Source organism: Canis lupus, chromosome 10 (assembly GCF_011100685.1).
Source record: "Canis lupus familiaris isolate Mischka breed German Shepherd chromosome 10, alternate assembly UU_Cfam_GSD_1.0, whole genome shotgun sequence".
Taxonomy (NCBI): domain Eukaryota; kingdom Metazoa; phylum Chordata; class Mammalia; order Carnivora; family Canidae; genus Canis; species Canis lupus.
In genome coordinates, this window is record NC_049231.1 from 5,894,212 (window position 1) to 5,913,025 (window position 18,814).

Here is an 18,814-nt window from a genome sequence, read left to right on the forward strand (position 1 = left end):
TGGTTTATGTATACAATGGAATATTACTCAGCTATTAGAAATGACAAATACCCACAATTTGCTTCAACGTGGATGGAACTGGAGGGTATTATGCTGAGTGAAGTAAGTCAGTCGGAGAAGGACAAACATTATATGTTCTCATTCATGTGGGGAATATAAATAATAGTGAAAAGGAATAGAAGGGAAGGGAGAAGAAATGTGTGGGAAATATCAGAAAGGGAGACAGAACGTAAAGACTGCTAACTCTGGGAAACGAACTAGAGGTGGTAGAAGGGGAGGAGGGCGGGGGGTGGGAGTGAATGGGTGACGGGCACTGGGGGTTATTCTGTATGTTGGTAAATTGAACACCAATAAAAAAAAAAAGACTTAGTCTCTGCGGGGGGTGGGGGTGAGTGGGTGACGGGCACTGATGGGGGACACTTGACGGGATGAGCACTGGGTGTTATTCTGTATGTTGGTAAATTGAACACCAATAAAAATTATTTTATTTAAAAAAAAATACTTAGTCTCTGAACTTTTTTTCTTCAGAAGTTTCAAACTCTACAGTTTGGGGGCTTTCTGTTACATAATCCTGATATAGTAGGTTTGAAATACTGGTATATAGATAATTCTGCAATACTTATGTTAAGGGAATTAAACTGATGACTATTCCCTAGGAATTGTGGGATTTTGTTAGGTTGGTGCCTTTGCTTCAGACATTTTCAGATATAACTATTTAAACTGTATAACGGTAGGATTTCATTCCTGTACTTAGTACTGTGTGTAGTAAGCACAGATACATTCGAATGATCTCCAAAAAAACTTGGTTACCTATGTTAGTACACATGTGGGCTTTAAACATCTTGTTAACCTTTACTTTTGATTTTGTTTGTGATTGAACCTGGTTGAATGTGGGGAAAATGTTTCTGGAAAAGAATTTTTTAAAAAAAGATTTTATTAATTTATTCATGAGAGACACACAGAGAGAGGCAGAGACACAGGCAGAGGGAGGAGCAGGCTCCCTAAAGGAGCCTAATGTGGGACTCAATCCTGGATCCCAGGATCACGCCCTAAGCTGAAAGCAGACGCTCAATTGCTGAGCCACCCAGGCGTCCCGACTGCAAAAGAATCTAAAATAATTGAGTGTGTAGCAAAGCAGTATTTCATAGTGGGTATAAATATAGTCAGAATAAATTTGTCACATTTTTTAGGTTTATGATTTTAATGCTTTCTTTGCTAGAGCACCATTATTTTACTTTTTCTGTCACTTGTCGTCTGATGAGAAGTTTTAGTAATGCTTACAGTGCCTGATGTACCGCGCTTTTGAAACCAATTAAAAAAAAAAAAAACAAAACACCTCTCCTCCTTGCCCCAGCAGATTTTATGAGAAATAGATGAAGGCAGTATTGTTAACTAACTTTTGTTGGTAAAGAAGCTAATTTAAAATTTTTTAAAATTTATTATTATTATGATCAGTCTTGCCAGCCTTTAATAATCCACTTTCCTTATCTTCAAAAAGATAAAGTAAAATATATAAAATTAATATACTGTCTTTGTAAGTTTTTTGCAAAGGAACCATTTTCATATTTCTTTGTATTTTACCATGTATTTTAAAATTTGTTTTGATTGATTCTTAGGATTACCATTTGAATTTTTGTTCAGTTGTCAAATGTTTTATTGACTAGCTATTGCATTTTTAAAGAGGTGCTGTTAAGGATTTTTAAAAAAATGTATATAACAGTTGTTCTCAAATAGTATATATTTATAGAACATTTGAAATAACACTTTTTATAAGTGAAATATTTTTTTCCTGAAACTAAGTCACATTACAGTCATTTTCAATAATCCTTTGAAGTAGACATGTATTTTAATATAAAATGAAATATAGGAGTAGCCCGGGGGGCTCAGCGGTTTAGCACCGCCTTCAGCCCAGGGCCTGATCCTGGAGACCTGGGATCAAGTCCCACATCTGGCTTCCTACATGGAGCCTGCTTCTCCCTCTGCCTATGTCTCTGCCTCTTTCTTTCTCTCTCTCTCTCTCTCTCTCTCTCTCTTCCTCCCTCCCTCCCCCTCCCTCCCTCCCTCATGAACAAATAAAATCTTAAAAAAATAAATAAAATAAAGTATCAAAGATAGCTTCTCTGTTGTTCCTACAGTTAGAAGTATTTTCCATTACTGATTTTTTTCTTTTTCTTTTTCTTTCTTTTTTTTTTTTTTTTTTTTTTTTAGGTACCTAGTCGATAGTCGCTGGTTTAAACAGTGGAAAAAATATGTTGGCTTTGACAGTTGGGACAAATACCAGATGGGAGATCAAAATGTATATCCTGGACCCATTGATAACTCTGGACTTCTCAAAGGTCATTATTTACTTTCTTCGGTCAGGTTGTAAATGTGTTCATTTGAGTATGTTATAGTCAGTATATGTACTATGGAAAATGTTAACATAAACAAATTGATAAATTAGAAAAATTTCTTTGTATTTATATATTTGACCTAATGTACTCAGATTATTCTATCATAATTAGTTATTACTCTGTAGCATGACAGACTTTTTCATTTATTATGTAAGAATGGTTAATTATTATTTAAACCTTTAAGTGAAAAATGTAAGAAAGTATTATCTTATAATTTGAGGGAGATGCTGTATTGTTATTATTTTTCCTAATGGACACATGACTTTGTTTTTTTAAGTTTGGGAGCACTGATACATGTTTACATTCTTGAATTTTTGCATCAGTCTTCTACAGCCCTCACTGACCAGTCTTCTATACCTCTCATTACATTTGAAGAGAATAAAACCTAAGAACCAGAACTTCCATTTCTGGCCAAGATAGAATAACAGGGACTCGATTTATTCTTCTACCTGAGCAAACTAAGACCTTGACAGAATATATATAAAATAATGGTTCTCAAAACATTGGATACCAGGCAACAAAGAACAGTGATCCTTGAGAGATAGGAAACAGATGAGGTAAGCTGTATGATTGCCTCAGCTTGGTGTATTGAAAAGAGTGTTCAAGACAAGGCGCAGAAAAGGAAACCTGTGTAAACCCTGGCAATCTCCCTTAGTTGAAGAAAGAGTTTGGAGTCCAGGGAGACCCGGGCCACCAGAGTTTTCAGGAGAGAATACCAGATAGGAATGACCAGCAAAAGACAGGAGACACAGAGACCTAGAGATATACAGAGGGTCTAAAAATATTTTAAGTAGAAAAAATAATGAACAAATGAAACAAATACAAAACAACAAGATGATAGATTTAAATTTTTCTTTATGAATAATCACGTTAAATACTCCCATTTAGAGGTAGAGCTTGAATTTAAAAATAAGACATAACTATGTCTTAACTATGTTGTAACTTCCTACAAGAAAGTCCACCTTTTAATATAAAGATACACATGGATTATAAGAAATTGAAAAAGGTATGCCATATTATGGTAAGCAGAATTCTAAGACTGACTCTCAGTGACTTGTATATAATCATCTCCCCCTTAGAAAACTGGTATAGCCTGTGAATAGGATGAGATATCATTCCCATGATAATTTATGTTGTATAGCAAAAGGGAGGTTATCCCAGTGATTTTAATCTAATCTAAAAGCAGACTGTTTTTCTGGCTGTTGGCAGAAGTCAGAGATTTAAAGCATGAGAAATACTCAGTGTATCATTACTGGTCTGAAAATGGAAGAAGCCATGTGAGAAGAAAGGCAGGTGTCCTCTAGGAACAGAGACAGACATGGCCCACAGCCTGTAAGGAAACAGACCACCTCAAACCTGGCACCGTGGAGAACTGAATTCTGCCAACAATCCAAATGGACTTGGAAGCAGATTCTTCCCCAGAGTCTTTAGATAGGAGATCAGCCCATCTGACATCTTGATTTCTGCCTTATGAGCCTTAAAGTGGAGGATCCAGTTGAGCCCATCTGAACTTGTAGCCCACAAAATTGTGAGATGGAAAATAAGTATTGTTTTCGGGGTGCCTGGGTAGTGCAGTTTGTAAAGCATCCAGCTCTTGGTTTTCAGCTCAGGTTGTGAGATCAAGCCCTACATTGGGCTCCACGCTCAGCACAGAGTCTGCTTAAGACACTCTTCTTCTGCGCTGCCACACCTCTCTTTCAAAATAAATCAGTCTTTTTTAAAAAAAGTATTTTCAGCCACTATATTAGTTTTTTATGCAGCAAATAGAAAAGTAGTACATGTGCTTAACACTGATCAAAAGAAAGCTGGAGTGGCAGTGTTAATATATAATTATATAATATGTGAGTATATAGATAAAGAAAATGAGAGTCTCAAATCAGTGACATTGGTTTTTAAGAAACCAAAAAAGAAAATATTAAATGTAAACAAAAGAAGAAAAATAAATTCAGAAGAGAAATTAAAGAAAGAAGAGAGAAATAAAGAAAATTAATAAAACTAAAAGCTGGTTCTTTTCAAAATGAATGTGATATGTATCAATTATTAAAAAAACAGATTCTTTGTGAGAATAACAAAATTGATCCATATTTAGTTTGATCAGAATAAAAAGAAGAAAGACACAATTGCCAATATCAGGGATACAAGATAGGTAATAAGAGTACATTCAGAATCCACAAATATTAAATGGACAATAAAGAAATATCATGAACTTTATGCCATTAAATTCAATAAACTAGATGAAAAATATGAAAACTACCAAAGCACATTCCAAAAGAATAGATTGCCCGAATTATAGAAATGGTTTCCAAGTAGTGCCACTGGTGAGTTCAACCAAATATTTAAGGGAGAAATACTTATTTTATACAACTCTTCCAGAAAATTAGGAGATAATACTTCCCAACTCATGCTATGAAACCATCATTACCTTGATACCAAAATCTTACAGTCATTTCAAGAAAACTAGACCAATATCTTGTCTAAACAGAAGTTTAATAAATCAAGTCAGTTGTGACCTGCAATCATGACAAATCATATATATGTCATGTAGAGATATATATTTAAAAGGTAACATATCATGTAAGGTAAAAGAGTAAAATAGAAAGAAACGTCCTCATCCTCATGATGGGCATATGAAAAACCTACAGGTGACATGAAAAAGGCAAGAGTGTCCACTCCTCTCTTCAGCCAACATTATTGGAATTGCTCTACCCAGTGCAGTAAGGCAAGAAGAGATAAAAAGCATACAGATTGTATAGGAAGAAGTAATCAATTTGCTTTTATTCACAGGCAGCTGTGTCCATGTAGAAAATTTAATTGAATCTACTCCCCACCCCCACCCCCTCCCGCCATAAAAAAAAAAAGCTCCTAGAGACACCTGGGGCTTAGTTAAGTATCTGCCTTTGGCTCAGGTCATGATCTCAGGGTCCTGGATCAAACCCCAAGTCAGGCTCTCTGCTAAATGGTGAGTCTGCTTCTCCCTCTCCTTCTGCCCCTCCCCGCTGCTTGTGTGCTCTAACTCTCACATAAATAAATAAGATGTTTTTGTAAAAAAAAAAAAAAAAAAAAGCTTCTAAAGACTAATAAATGTTTCTGGAATATAAGATCACTGTTTTGAAACCCAGTTGTATCTTTATATGCTAACAAAGCACTAACATGAATAGACATTTTAAGAATACATTTTATAATAACATCAAAAAATATAAAATATGAGTAAATCTGACAGAATATGTGCAAGACCTGTACACTGAGAACTAGAAGACATTGCAGATAGAAACTAAAACCTAAATAGAGAATACATGTTGGTCAAAGACTCAATATTGTCAAATTTCTCCCCTCAAACTATAGATTCAACACAATTCCAAATTACATTTCTAGTAGGCATCTAAAAAATTGAGAGAGAAAAAAATTTGAAATTGAATTTACCTATCATAGAATTCATCCTTTTAAATTGTAAAATTCGGTGGTTTTAGTATATTCACAAAGTTGTACAACCGTCACCACCATCTAATTCCACAATATTTTAATCACTCTCCTTTCCCTCTAAAACTTCCCAACCCTCAGCAACCACTAATCTACCTTGTCTTTGGGTTTACCTATTTTGGACATTTCATCTAAATAGAATCATAGTATGTAGCCTTTAATATTTTCACTTAACACAGAGTTTTAACGTGTCATCCATGTAACATGAATCAATATTTCATTGCTTTTTATAGATGAATAATTTTCCATTCTGTGGATATACCACATTTAATTAATCCATCAACTGAGGGATCTTTGAGTTGTTTTCAATTTCTGGCTAATGAATTGCATATACTTAGATGTGCAATTACTAGATTAGATAGTAACTCTGTATTTAACTATTTAAGGAATTGTGAGACTGTGTTCCAAAATAGTTGCACTATTTTACATTTTCACCAGCAATATATGAAGGTTCCAGTTTCTCCGTATCCTTGCCAGCACCATTGTCTGTCCTTTTATTATAGTCATCCTACTGGATATGGTGTGGTATCTCATTATTTTGATTTGTATCTCCCTAGTGATTAATGATGCGAAGTATCTTATCTGTGCTGGTTATGTACAGTTTTTTGGAGAAATGTCTGTCCTGATCCTGTTGCTTTTTAATTGGATTATCTTTTTGTTCTTATGTTTTAAGTGTTTATATATTCTGGAATATATATCAGGTATATGATTTCCAAAAATTGTCTCCCATTCTGTAGATTGTCTTTTACTTTCTTTTTTTTTTTTTTAAGAATTATTTATTTATTTATGATAGACACAGAGTGAGAGAGAGAGAGAGAGAGGCAGAGTGTGTCACAGGCAGAGGGAGAAGCAGGCTCCATGCCAGGAGCCCGACGTGAAACTCAATCCCGGACTCCAGGATCGTGCCATGGGCCAAAGGCAGGCGCTAAACCGCTGAGCCACCCAGGGATCCCCTGTCTTTTACTTTCTTATTTTATTTTTTTAGTATTTTTTTTAATTTTTATTTATTTATGATATCACAGAGAGAGAGAGAGAGAGAGAGAGAGAGGCAGAGACACAGGCAGAGGGAGAAGCAGGCTCCATGCACTGGGAGCCCGACGTGGGATTCGATCCCGGGTCCCCAGGATCGCGCCCTGGGCCAAAGGCAGGCGCTAAACTGCTGCGCCACCCAGGGATCCCATGTCTTTTACTTTCTTGATGGTATCTTTGAAGTATAGAAGTTTTTATTTTTATTTTATATTTTTTTAAGGTTTTATTTATTTATTCATGAGAGAGAGAGAGAGAGAGAGGCCAAGACACAGGCAGAGGGAGAAGCAGGCCCTGTGCAGGGAGCCTGACGTGGGACTCGATCCTGGGTCTCCAGGATCACCCCCTGGGCTGAAGGCGGCACTAAACCGCTGGGCCATCAGGGTTGCCCTGGCGTATAGAAGTTTTTAATTCTGAGTCCAGTTTATATTTTTTCTTTGGTTACTTGGGGCTGTGGTGTCAGAATGCATCACCTAATCCAGGGTCATACTTGCTTCTAAGAGTTTTATAGGGGGCAGCCCGGATGGCTCAGTGGTTTAGCGCCGCCTTTGGCCCAGGGTGTGGTCCTGGAGACCCGGGATCGAGTCCCACATCAGGCTCCCTGCACGGAGCCTGCTTCCCCCTCTGCCTATGTATCTACCTCTGTGTGTGTGTGTCTTTCATGAATAAATAAATTTTAAAAATCTTTTAAAAAATAAGAGTTTTATAGTTCTAGTTGTTACATTTATGACTTTGGTCAGTTTTAATACTTGTATGTAGTGTGTGAGGTAAGGACCAATTGAACATATTAGAGAATCTAAAAGGACATCCACTCAGTAGAGAGAGGATAGTCTTTTAAACAAATGCTGCTTGAGCATTAGGTATCTGCTTTGAAAAACAAAACCCCAAAACTGAATTTTGATCCATATCTGGCATCGTATACGAAATAAACTCAAAACAGATCATATAAACTATAAAACAGGAAAAAAAATCTTTGTGACATTGTGTTATGAGGTGTCTTAAATGTGATACAAAAAGCATAGTTGATGAAATAAGGAACTTTATGCCATTAATTGTGTTTGATCAGGAATAAAAACCTCTTCATATGATACTGTTAAAAAAAATGAAAAGACAAAAACCACAATGTGGGGGAAATATTTGGAGTTCACTTAGTTGATGAAAAACTTATATTCAGAGTAAAGAATTCTCAAAACTTTATGAAGATAACATGAAAACCTAGTGGGAAATGTAGGCAAAAGAGTTGAAAGAAAATGGAGGGACGCCTGGGTGTCTCAGCGGTTGAGCATCTGCCTTCGCTCAGGGTGATCCCTGGGTCCCTGCGGGGAGGCTGCTTCTCCCTCTGCCTCTGTCTCTGCCCCTCTCTCTTTCTCATGAATAAATAAATAACATCTTTTAAAAAAACAACAAAATAGTTTTCAAAAACTACAAAGATACTCAACAATATTAGTCATTAGAGAAATGAGGCTTAAAACCACAATGAAGTACTATTATATGTGTATCAGAAAATTTAAAATTCATTTAAAATTTAAATGAATGACCAATAGTGTTGACAAGGATGTGAAACAAGTGGTACTTTTATATACTGTTTTTGGAAATGAAATAGGGAATTTTAAAAAAAGCTAAATACACGTTTACTACAGAAACCAGTTATTCCACTCCTACATATTTACCCAAAGGAAATGAGAGCATTATCCATATGTGAATACTGATATGTGAATGTTCATAGCAGTGTTATTTGTAATAGAGAAAATTGGAAGCAACTCCAAATTCCCATCAGTAGCTGAATGGATAAGAAAATTAAAAAAAAAAAAAAAAAAAGAGAAAAAGAAAAAAGAAAATTATAGTATATTCATCTGATGAAGTCCTACCCAGCAACTGAAAGGAATGAAGTATTGGTTGGTACGTAAAAAGAAAGAAAGAAAGATGACTCTCAAGATGATTATGTGGTGTAAAGGAAGCCAAACAAAAACAGTACATCTAATTTTTATAAAAAATTCAAGAAAATGGGGCACCTGTGTGGCTCAGTGTTTGAGCGTCTGCCTTTGGATCAGGTCATGATCCTGGGGTCCTAGTATTGAGAACCGCATCAGGCTCCCCATAGGAGCCTACTTCTCCCTCTGCCTATGTCTCTACCTCTCTCTCTGTCTCATAAATAAATAAATAAAATCTTTTTAAAAATCAAGAAAATGCCTGTAGTAACAAAACAGACTTAATTTTCATATAAAATTCTACAAAATGCACATTAGTCTATAGTAGCAAAATAGAGATAAGTGATTTTCTGGGGACAGGGCAGTACACTTGGAGAGACAGTAAGGAGAGATTACAAAGGACTACTAGGAGGACTACTTTGAGGGAGATGAATATATTCATCATTTTGGTTGTGATGGTTTCATATTTGCTTTGCTGTGTCATACCTAATAGTTCACTTTAAATATGTGCATTTTATTGTATATTAACTATATATCAATATATCAGAAATAACAAATACCAGCTCTTTTGTGTTTAGCTTAGGGGTAGTCTCCTCCCTTAAAAATAAATTCATTGTTTTATTTCGTCCATTAGATACATTAGAACAAAATTACTGTTGGATTCTGATACATAAATCATTTACTCACACTCTTGATTTGTGGAAAACAGCATAAAAGTCTTAATTTTTAAACTTTTCGTTCTTTTCCTAAGTTTTCTTCAAGGCAGTCTGTTAATAGTAAAAGAAAATGGATATATTAGAGTAAACCAGTTTGTGTTTGAATCTAGTTTCTTTTTTTTTTTTTTTTTTTGAATCTAGTTTCTATAGTCTTCTGTATGTGTAACCTTCGGCAAGCTAATCAATACCTGAACCTGTTCACTGATTAATTTGGAGATATCTACCACCTAATATTGTTTTGAAAAGTTACCTGAGAGGGGATCCCTGGGTGGTGCAGCGGTTTGGCGCCTGCCTTTGGCCCAAGGCGCGATCCTGGAGACCCGGGATCAAATTCCACATCGGGCTCCCGGTGCATGGAGCCTGCTTCTCCCTCTGCCTATGTCTCTGCCTCTCTCTCTCTCTCTCTGTGACTATCATAAATAAAAAAAATTAAAAAAAAAAAAAGAAAGAAAGAAAAGTTATCTGAGAGAGCAGTGTTTTCTAGTAACACTTTTCACAGTACCTGCAATTTTCTGTATGATCTTGGGCAAGTTACTCAGTTTCCCTGAAAATATTTTCCAATACAAAATGGAGATACCTATCTAATAGGATTGATTGTTTGGAGAACTGACTGAGATAATGTGGTTGTCTACTGTAATATGTCTCATGCATATAAAGGTTTAGAATATGTAAGCTGCTTTCATCTTTAGCAGGTTCTGAAAATATGTTCCAAATTGTTAGTTTCCCCAGCAAGAATTAAAAATTACAACTGGGTTTAAAAAACTGAGTTTAAAAAATTAATGCTTAATTTGCATCTACTATTAAAGTCTGTATTATACAATTTAAAGTTTTATAACTTCTGCTCTATAGGAAGATTTTTCTCAAAGTTTAGTCTAATTCTGTGCCCATAGATTGATCCTAGATGGAATAAATAACTTTCTCTCCATCCTTTCAGAATTTTTCCAATTTCTAGATTTATGTTGTTACATCTAGTTAGGAATAGTGTGTTCTCATTATGGAGATGCTACTGAGAACAAATTTGCTTCCAATGTTTTTTCATTTAAGACTGGCTCAATCTACTTTATGGTGTATATAACTCAATGAACTGTATCTGTTTCTGTATTTTGAAAAGTCAGGTAAAAGGACCAGATAATAATAAGTAAGTCTCAGATTAGGACTGTCATGTGTAACTCATGGTATTGCTTCTAGATCTCTGGCCTGTCCTGTACTAAATTTTTAGTTTAACAAGAAATTTGTTAACGATCATAGAATTAGCACTACATTTGAACAACTACTTCTGCTTGAGATTTTGGGGGAGGAATCTAGATCGTGGGCCTTCTGGCGTAATGATTTTTTTCACAAGATGCCCTTTTGTGGTTTCCAGCCCATATGCCTCAGGGTCATTAAAAGGTTATCTGTTTGCTTCTGAATTTCCTTCATCAGCTAATACTAGAATGACCAGTTACCATGTGGAGGATCTCCTACTTAAAACATTTGGGAAATTTTCTTTCAGATCCCTTGGCATTTTTTTAAAGGTCACCTTAGTATTTTTTTAAAAAGCTTTATAAAAAGTTATGTCTTTAAATACTGTTCATTGACTACTGGTGCACATTGTATCTTTTTAAAGTAACAGTTTATTTTGAAATATGTAGATTTATATGTGAATTTCAGAGCTTTCTTCAGAATTCATTTAAATACTTAAATTAGTCTCTGTGAGTTTAAATAATTTATGATGTTTATACTAAAGTACTTAGATATATGTACTATTGTTTCTTTTTATTTTTTGAGTTTACTTTTTTCTTTTGCAGATGGTGATGCCCAGTCACTTAAGGAACATCTTATTGATGAATTGGATTATATACTATTGCCAACTGAGGGCTGGAATAAACTTGTCAGCTGGTACACATTGATGGAAGGTCAAGAACCAATAGCACGAAAGGTACATATTTAGAATAAGTGAATAAAATCATTTTTTGAAATAGTTCACATATTATTGTTAATTTAATGACTCATGAAGCCTCATCAATAGTCTAGGAGAAAAAGATCAAAATGTTACTTTTTGTAACACTGTATAATAATAATAATAACAGCTAACACCTGTAGAGGATTAATTATTTGCTAACCACTGTTATAAATATCAAATTATTAAGTTAATAATTTAATCCTCATAGGAAGCTCTATAGGGTAAATATTACCTTCATTTTATAGATGAGAAATGGGGACAGAGGTTGAGAAGCTCAGGGTCTTTTAGAAAGTCACATCAAGTTAGAAACTTGGGAATCTGTTTTCTTAACCACTGTGCTAGAAGTTTTACAATTATAGTCTAGAAACATTAAAGATGGCCCATTATCTTTACTTTTTGGAACTAAAAAGTCATTTATGAAAGTGAAGATGTCATCATAGCAGAATACCAAATGTTTAAAGTAGATTTGCCAGTCTTACATGATAAGTATTTGTTAGTGTATCAGGCAGGGAAGGGGAAAGAAGGTAGGGTTTGGAGACCAGAATCTCTGAGCATATAATTATTTATCTGTGTTGGTTTTTTCTGCACAGAAATGATTAAAAAGCCAAAGTATGTAACACAAGGGTATAAACCTCTAGTAGACCAAACCATGCATAGATTTATTTATAACCGGCTGCAGAGTAGCTGTATTAAGAATTTGTATGTATATATTGATGGTTTAGTTATAGAATTTAAATCTTGTTTCTAAATAGAATGTGAATGTACCTTTGATTTGGTTCAGTTTAGTTTTGTTCCTTAGCCTCACTCAGCCTTCTCTTGTAACCATTTCAAAATTAGGATTTTTGTCATTATGAATGCTAGCCTTATACATATAAAATGACTTATTGTTATATCTGTAGTTGCTAGAGAATTGACTGTTTTGATCAATTGAAGGATAGATTGTTTAGCTCTAAAACTGCTTAGCAGAAGTTTTTTCCTGGAATAAAGGAAAATCTGTGCCTGGAATATTTTCAGATATGCTAAACTATATTACTTTAACCTTAATGATATACTTTTTTATTTTCTCTTAATAGAAGATAGCATATTATACTATACAAGTATTTGGTATGGCAAACAGACAACAACTTTGTTGGCATTACTTTTTGAAAGAACACATAGTAGGATTTCTTCAAATCTGTATCTAATAGCAAATTGAAGTTAAATAAATTAAAATCAGGGATGCCTGGATGGCTTAGTGGTTGAACATCTGCCTTTGGCTCAAGTCGTGATCTCGGGGTCCTGGGATCGAATCCTGCATCAGGCTCCCTACAGGAAGCCTGTTTCTCCCTCTGCCTATGTCTCTGCCTCTCTGTGTGTTTTTAAATAAGTAAGTAAATAAATAAATAAATCTTTAAGAAAAATAAAATACATAAAAAATAAAAATCATGAAAACTTCACACTAGTAGAAAGAAAAAAAGTTTCTCTATTAGGAAGCCATGTATTTATTTTTAATAAGATAGTCTGGGGATCCCTGGGTGGCGCAACAGTTTAGAGCCTGCCTTTGGCCCAGGGTGTGATCCTGGAGACTGAGGATCAAATCCCACATCGGGCTCCCGGTGCATGGAGCCTGCTTCTCCCTCTGCCTATGTCTCTGCCTTTCTCTCTCTCTCTCTCTCTCTCTATCATAAATAAATAAAAAAATTAAAAAAAAAAATAAGATAGTCTGAATTTATTCAACCTGTAAGATAATATTTAAATGTTAGTATGCATAAAATTATCTGGAGTTTTGTGTCTTCCTTCAAAATTAGTAAGTCTGGAAATTTCCACCTTTACTTTGCCCCATGTGACAATGAAATTTACTTAAAAGAATAACTGTTATTTTGGGTCTGAAGCCCAACTTTGAATTTTACTAATCTCTGATTGAATTGAGGAATCTAAGACTGGTGGATACAAAAACAAAGTTAACCATCTCTTTGGACCTCAAATCATCTCTCAAATATTTTGTTTATAGAGTCAGGAACTCAGTTAAAACAACGACGACAGAATAGGCAAAAATGAACAAGAAATACAGTGGAACCAAAATCCAAGTTAGAAACAATAGACAGTAGAAAGAGACTCATAAAGAATCCAGATAATGGAGTTATCATATAGAAACTTTAAAGTACTGTGCTAATTATGTTTTAAAAAATAAGGTAGTTGAAAGACAAAACTATTAAGATCTAAATGTGATTATATACTTCTAAAACATATTTTATATATATTTTATATATATATATATAAATAATATAAAAAGATTAAGAAGTAAATGCTCAGTATTTGAATAAAACACTAAGTAGAACCAGAGAAAATTTGTAAACTGAATAACATCAGTTGAAAAATATACAGACTAAAGCTTAGAGAGACTGTGGGATGGAATATACAGAAATAAGCAAAGAAGATCGGAGCACAGTGCATAAATTTAATATACATAGAAGTGGGCTCTTAGGGGAATCCCTGGGTGGCTCAGCAGTTTAGCGCCTGCCTTCAGCCCAGGGCGTGATCCTGGAGTCCCGGGATCGAGTCCCACGTCGGGCTCCTGGCATGGAGCCTGCTTCTTCCTCTGCCTGTGTCTCTGCCTCTCTCTCTCCCCTCTGTGTCTTTCATGAATAAATAAATAAAATCTTAAAAAAAAAAAAAAAAAGAAGTGGGCTCTTAGAAAAGGAAGGAATAGGGTAGAAATAACATTGAAAATAATAGCTGAAAATTTTCTAAAACTGATGAAAGGTGACATGCTATATAGAGTCAAGAAATGCCGTGAAACCCATGCTAAAAAATCTATGAAACAAAACCATCCCATTAAAACTGTTCAAAAGCAAAGGCAAAAAATTCCTAATAGTAGCCAGAAAAAGGAAAGTCTGTTATTTTCAAAGTAAGAATAAACAATGATTTCTCAAGAGAAATGAAGGCTTAAAAAGTAACAGTCTTCAACATGATGAAAGAAAATAACTGCCAACTTAGATTTCTGTAACAAAGGAAAGGACTCTTCAGAAAAGGATCCTTCAGGTGGTGAAAACTATTTTCAAGTAAACAACTTGATTGAATTTGTTAGTAGCAGACCTGCACTAAAGGAAATAGAAAACAGTCTTCAGAATGGAAGGGAGATTATTCCATATGGAAGCTTGGAGACAAAGGAAAAACTGTAGATTGACAACAGTAAATATTGTGAATAAGTCTTAAGGCAGACTGTTTAAAATGCTGGTGATTTCTTACTGGGATGAATATATGCATATATTTTAAATATGTAATACTTGCATATATATTGAAATAGTAGCCTCCTACTTTACCTCCGATGTTCTCCTCTTTATATCCATGTACTTGGGTAGTCTCCTGTGGCTAGTAACCTATAGCAGAAGTTATAGTAGATATATCACTTTCAAGATTAGATTTTAGAGTCAAGGGAATCAAAAGGTACAAATTTCCAGTTATAAAATAGGTGTTATGGATATGTAATATATAGCATGGTGACTGTAGTTAATAATACTGTAGATCTTAAATGTTCTCATCACAAGAAAAAAAATTTGTAATAGGATGATGGATATTAACTAAACTTATTGGGATCATTTCACAACATAGACAAATACTGAATCATGTTTTACATCTGAAACTAATATATATGTCAGTTTTGCCTCATTAAAATAAAAAAGATCAGATTATAAAAGACACCTTGGGTACACACTCCCACTTGCTCTCATTTCTCAGTCTGGGAATTCAACTGCATACTCAGGCACCCTGTGGTGGGGCTCATGGTAAGGAACTGAGATCTCTGACCAGTAGAGATAAATGGAGGCCTGCTAACAGCCATGGGAATGAGCTTGGAAATGAATCCTCCAGTCTCATTCTGCTTTCAGATAATTGAAGCCCCAGCCCACAGCTTGACAGCAATCTTTCAAGAGATCTCAAGCCAGAACAACCCAGCTAAGCTGCTCCAGATTCTTGACCCTTAGAAACTATGTGAAATAATATTTACTCTCTTAAGTTGCTGAGTTTTGGGGTGATTTATTATGCAGCAGTAGAAAACTGATAACTAATTTTGGTACCTGGAAAATGTGTGCAAAACTTGAATTGTGGTGGTGGCTTTAGAACCAGGCAGGAGGTAGAAGTTGTAAAAACCTGTAAGAGTTTTAATGAAAGCCAAAGGTGCCTTGAATAAATGGTTAGTAGAATTGTAGACTTTGAGGAGGCTGCCAGTGAGGACTTAAAGGAAAGTGAGGAAAATCTTTTTGGAACCCAGGACAAAGTGATCTTTATTATAAGGTAGCAGAAAGTTTTGCAACATGTCAACTGCATGAATTGAAAGGTAAATAATATATCCAGTGAGCTGAATGATCTGCCAAAACTGCTGGATTTTTCTTGTGCTGCGTATAGTCAGATGTAAGAAGGGAGAAAGAAACTAAAGAAAAGGCTCTTAAAAAGGAGCTAATACTTACTAGTCTTTAAGGATTTTTGTCCTCTCCAGATCACAAACAATGCTGAAACTATATATTCCCAAGCAAGATGAAACTCAAGGCACTCTCAGGAAAGCATGATCTAAGGTTAAATTAGCCAAGGGTACGACTGTAAAATTCTTTTTAAGACCTCAGAAAAATCAAAAGTGGTGCCTCACAATCCTGTTCAGACAAAAGGCCCTTTAAAAATTTTCAGGGTATACTTCATACTTCCTCTCAGCATGTGACTTCTAAGAACAGTAGGGCTTCTAACAAGCTTAAGGGCATTGCCCTTCAGTTTTCTCAGCATAAACCAGGATAGGACATATCTAGAGGACATTAGTGGATGTGACTTTTTGTCTAATGGAATTAGACTGCAATTAGATCCACTGGAGACCTTTGATGTTTTCAAGAACCATATCTTCTTGGGCTGCAGGGACAGTGTAAAATCAGAGGTCTCCTAGACTTCTACAAGCAGGAGTCAGACTGAGAATTTACTCATCTGTAAACACATGCTAACTTTCATGGAAATAGTAGGACTCAGGAAGCAGAATCAAGTGGTGAAGAGTCATTTTCAGGTAAGGGCAGAATAAGCCCTAATGAAGGATAAGTATTTGCCCAGGTAGATTTCAGAATTTCTGTAGAGCATTGACTCCTTTGTTCCTCTTTCCTCCTTGCCCCTTTTAACAGGAATATCTAAAAAATGGGATCCCTGGGTGGCGCAGCAGTTTGGCACCTGCCTTTGGCCCGGGGCACGATCCTGGAGACCCGGGATCGAATCCCACGTCGGGCTCCCTGCATGGAGCCTGCTTCTCCCTCTGCCTATGTCTCTGCCTCTCTCTCTCTCTCTGACTATCATGAATAAATAAATAAAATCTTTAAAAAAAAAAAAAGGAATATCTAAAAAATATCTTCTGCATGCCCCACCAATGTTATTTTGGGTGTATGTGGTGCAGAAAACTCATCTTGTAGTTCACAGAATTATAGAGAACTTTACTCAAGGTGCTTAAGCTATACCCAAGGATCCTTATCTGCACCTGGATCAGATATAAACGACAAGTTTCTGAACTTGGAGGGGTGATACTGCTGGGGGGCTATGCAGGTAGTGAATGTATTTTTTGCATGTTGTGGGGAGGGACTGTGACTTACTGGGAGCCAGAGAGTGGACTGTGGTAGCCACCCTCATAATGCTCCCCAGTGATACATCTCCTGGTATTCATACTCTTGTGTAATCTCTCACATTGTACTGGAGTTAGTCTTGACCAGCAAAATATGGCAGAAGTAATAATATGTTACTCCTGGGATTAGTTTCTAAAAGATGGGGAGTGCTTTTTTGCGCTCTCTTGTACGCATGCACTCACTCTCTCCCTCTTCTGTCAATCACTCTGAGTGAAGCCATATTGCCATGTAGGTGTCCTATAGAGGCACTCAAATAATGAGGAACTAAATCTCCGCCAATAGCTGGAGAGAATCTGAGGACTGCCAACAACCACATGAGTGATCTTGGAAGCAGATTTATACAACATGATTAAGCAGCACGACCTAATTGACATGTGTTGCACTTAGTATATGCAGAATAAAAATTCTTCTTAAGTGGAATTATTACCAAAATTGACCTTTTCCTGTACCATCAGGCAAATCCCAATATATTTCTTTTTTTTCCTCCAGTATATTTCTAATGATAGAAACTATTCAGTGTATTTTCTGCCCCAGTGGAATTTAGAAGTCAGTAGCAAAAAAGTAACTAGACTGTCTCCTAACTCTCTAGAAACAGAACAATATATTTCTAAAGTAATCCTTAGGTCAAAGAAGAAATACAAAGTAAAATTAAACATTTTAAACTCAATAACAATACAACATAAAAGAATGATTAAAGGCATTCTTAAAAGGAATGGGATAGCTTAGATGCATATATTAGAAAAGAAGAAAGTCAAAATCTATTGTCTCAAGAAGTTAAGAGAAGAAAAGGAAATTAAGCCTAATCAAGAAATAATAATAATAAATAGACATTTGTAAATAGGAGTAAAAACTATATTAAATGAACAAAGTTGACTCCTAAAGAACAGTGAAAGTAGACCAGTAAAACAAATATCAATTCTGGGAAGACTGATCAAAAATAAAATAATGCCTGGGGTCGGGGGTGGTCACCAAATTTTTTCTGTAAAGGGCCATATAGTAGTCTCTGTGGAAGGTATTAATCTCTGCTGTTTTGGGTATATCCATAAATGATATATAAATGAATGGGCATGACTATCTTCTAGTAAAATATTATTTACAAAAATAGATGACAAGTCACATGTAGCCCATGGGTCATAGCTTGCCCATCCTGATCTCGGTCCTGGTTAATGCCTGCCAACATCAAAAAAAGAGGGGCAGCTAGATATTATTGCATCTTATTGCAGTCAATTGCAGTGTATGGGCTTTATTTGGATCTTAATAAAAATAAGACTGGTTCAATTAGAATATTGACTGGATATTTGATATGAAGGGATTAGTTTTTTTTAGATGTGATATAGAATTATGGTTTTGAGTCCTTGTTTTTGAAGAAATACATCCTGAAATATTTGTGAATGGAATTTTTACATGTAGAATTTGTTTGTAAAGTATTAACACCTATGATTTTGTACTTGTTATCCTTCTCTACTTATTGATTTTTATCACTAGTAAGCATAAAAAGTATATTAGGTTTATCAATATATTTCATGGCTTTCTACAAAATGCTCTCTAATTTCATGGCAAAATAAACAAACAGAAGTTATATTTATTTTAATTCAATATGAATTTGTATTTCCCCTCGCTAATTTAGTAGAGACTGTACCTTCATTGTGGCCATCAGTTAATGGAAATATTTTTATCTAGTCATAAGTTTTATTTTTTTTTAAATATTTAT

General features: G+C 35.2%; 1 protein-coding gene across 9 annotated transcripts in view; it reads left to right on the forward strand.

Annotated features, from left to right (window-relative positions):
- USP15 (ubiquitin specific peptidase 15) overlaps nucleotides 1-18,814 on the forward strand; it is a 124,525-nt gene that overhangs the window by 19,764 nt on the left and 85,947 nt on the right. For 8 of the 9 annotated variants that reach the window (XR_005365321.1, XR_005365319.1, XR_005365320.1 and 5 more), the window contains exons 2-3: nucleotides 2,209-2,336; nucleotides 11,328-11,458. Coding sequence is in view for 6 of the 9 variants with exons in the window: in XM_038549857.1 (XP_038405785.1) it covers nucleotides 2,209-2,336; nucleotides 11,328-11,458 (259 nt within the window). In the remaining 3 variants the exon portion in view is untranslated. The remainder of the gene's footprint in view (nucleotides 1-2,208; nucleotides 2,337-11,327; nucleotides 11,459-18,814) is intronic. The other variant, XM_038549860.1, reaches the window with a different exon arrangement.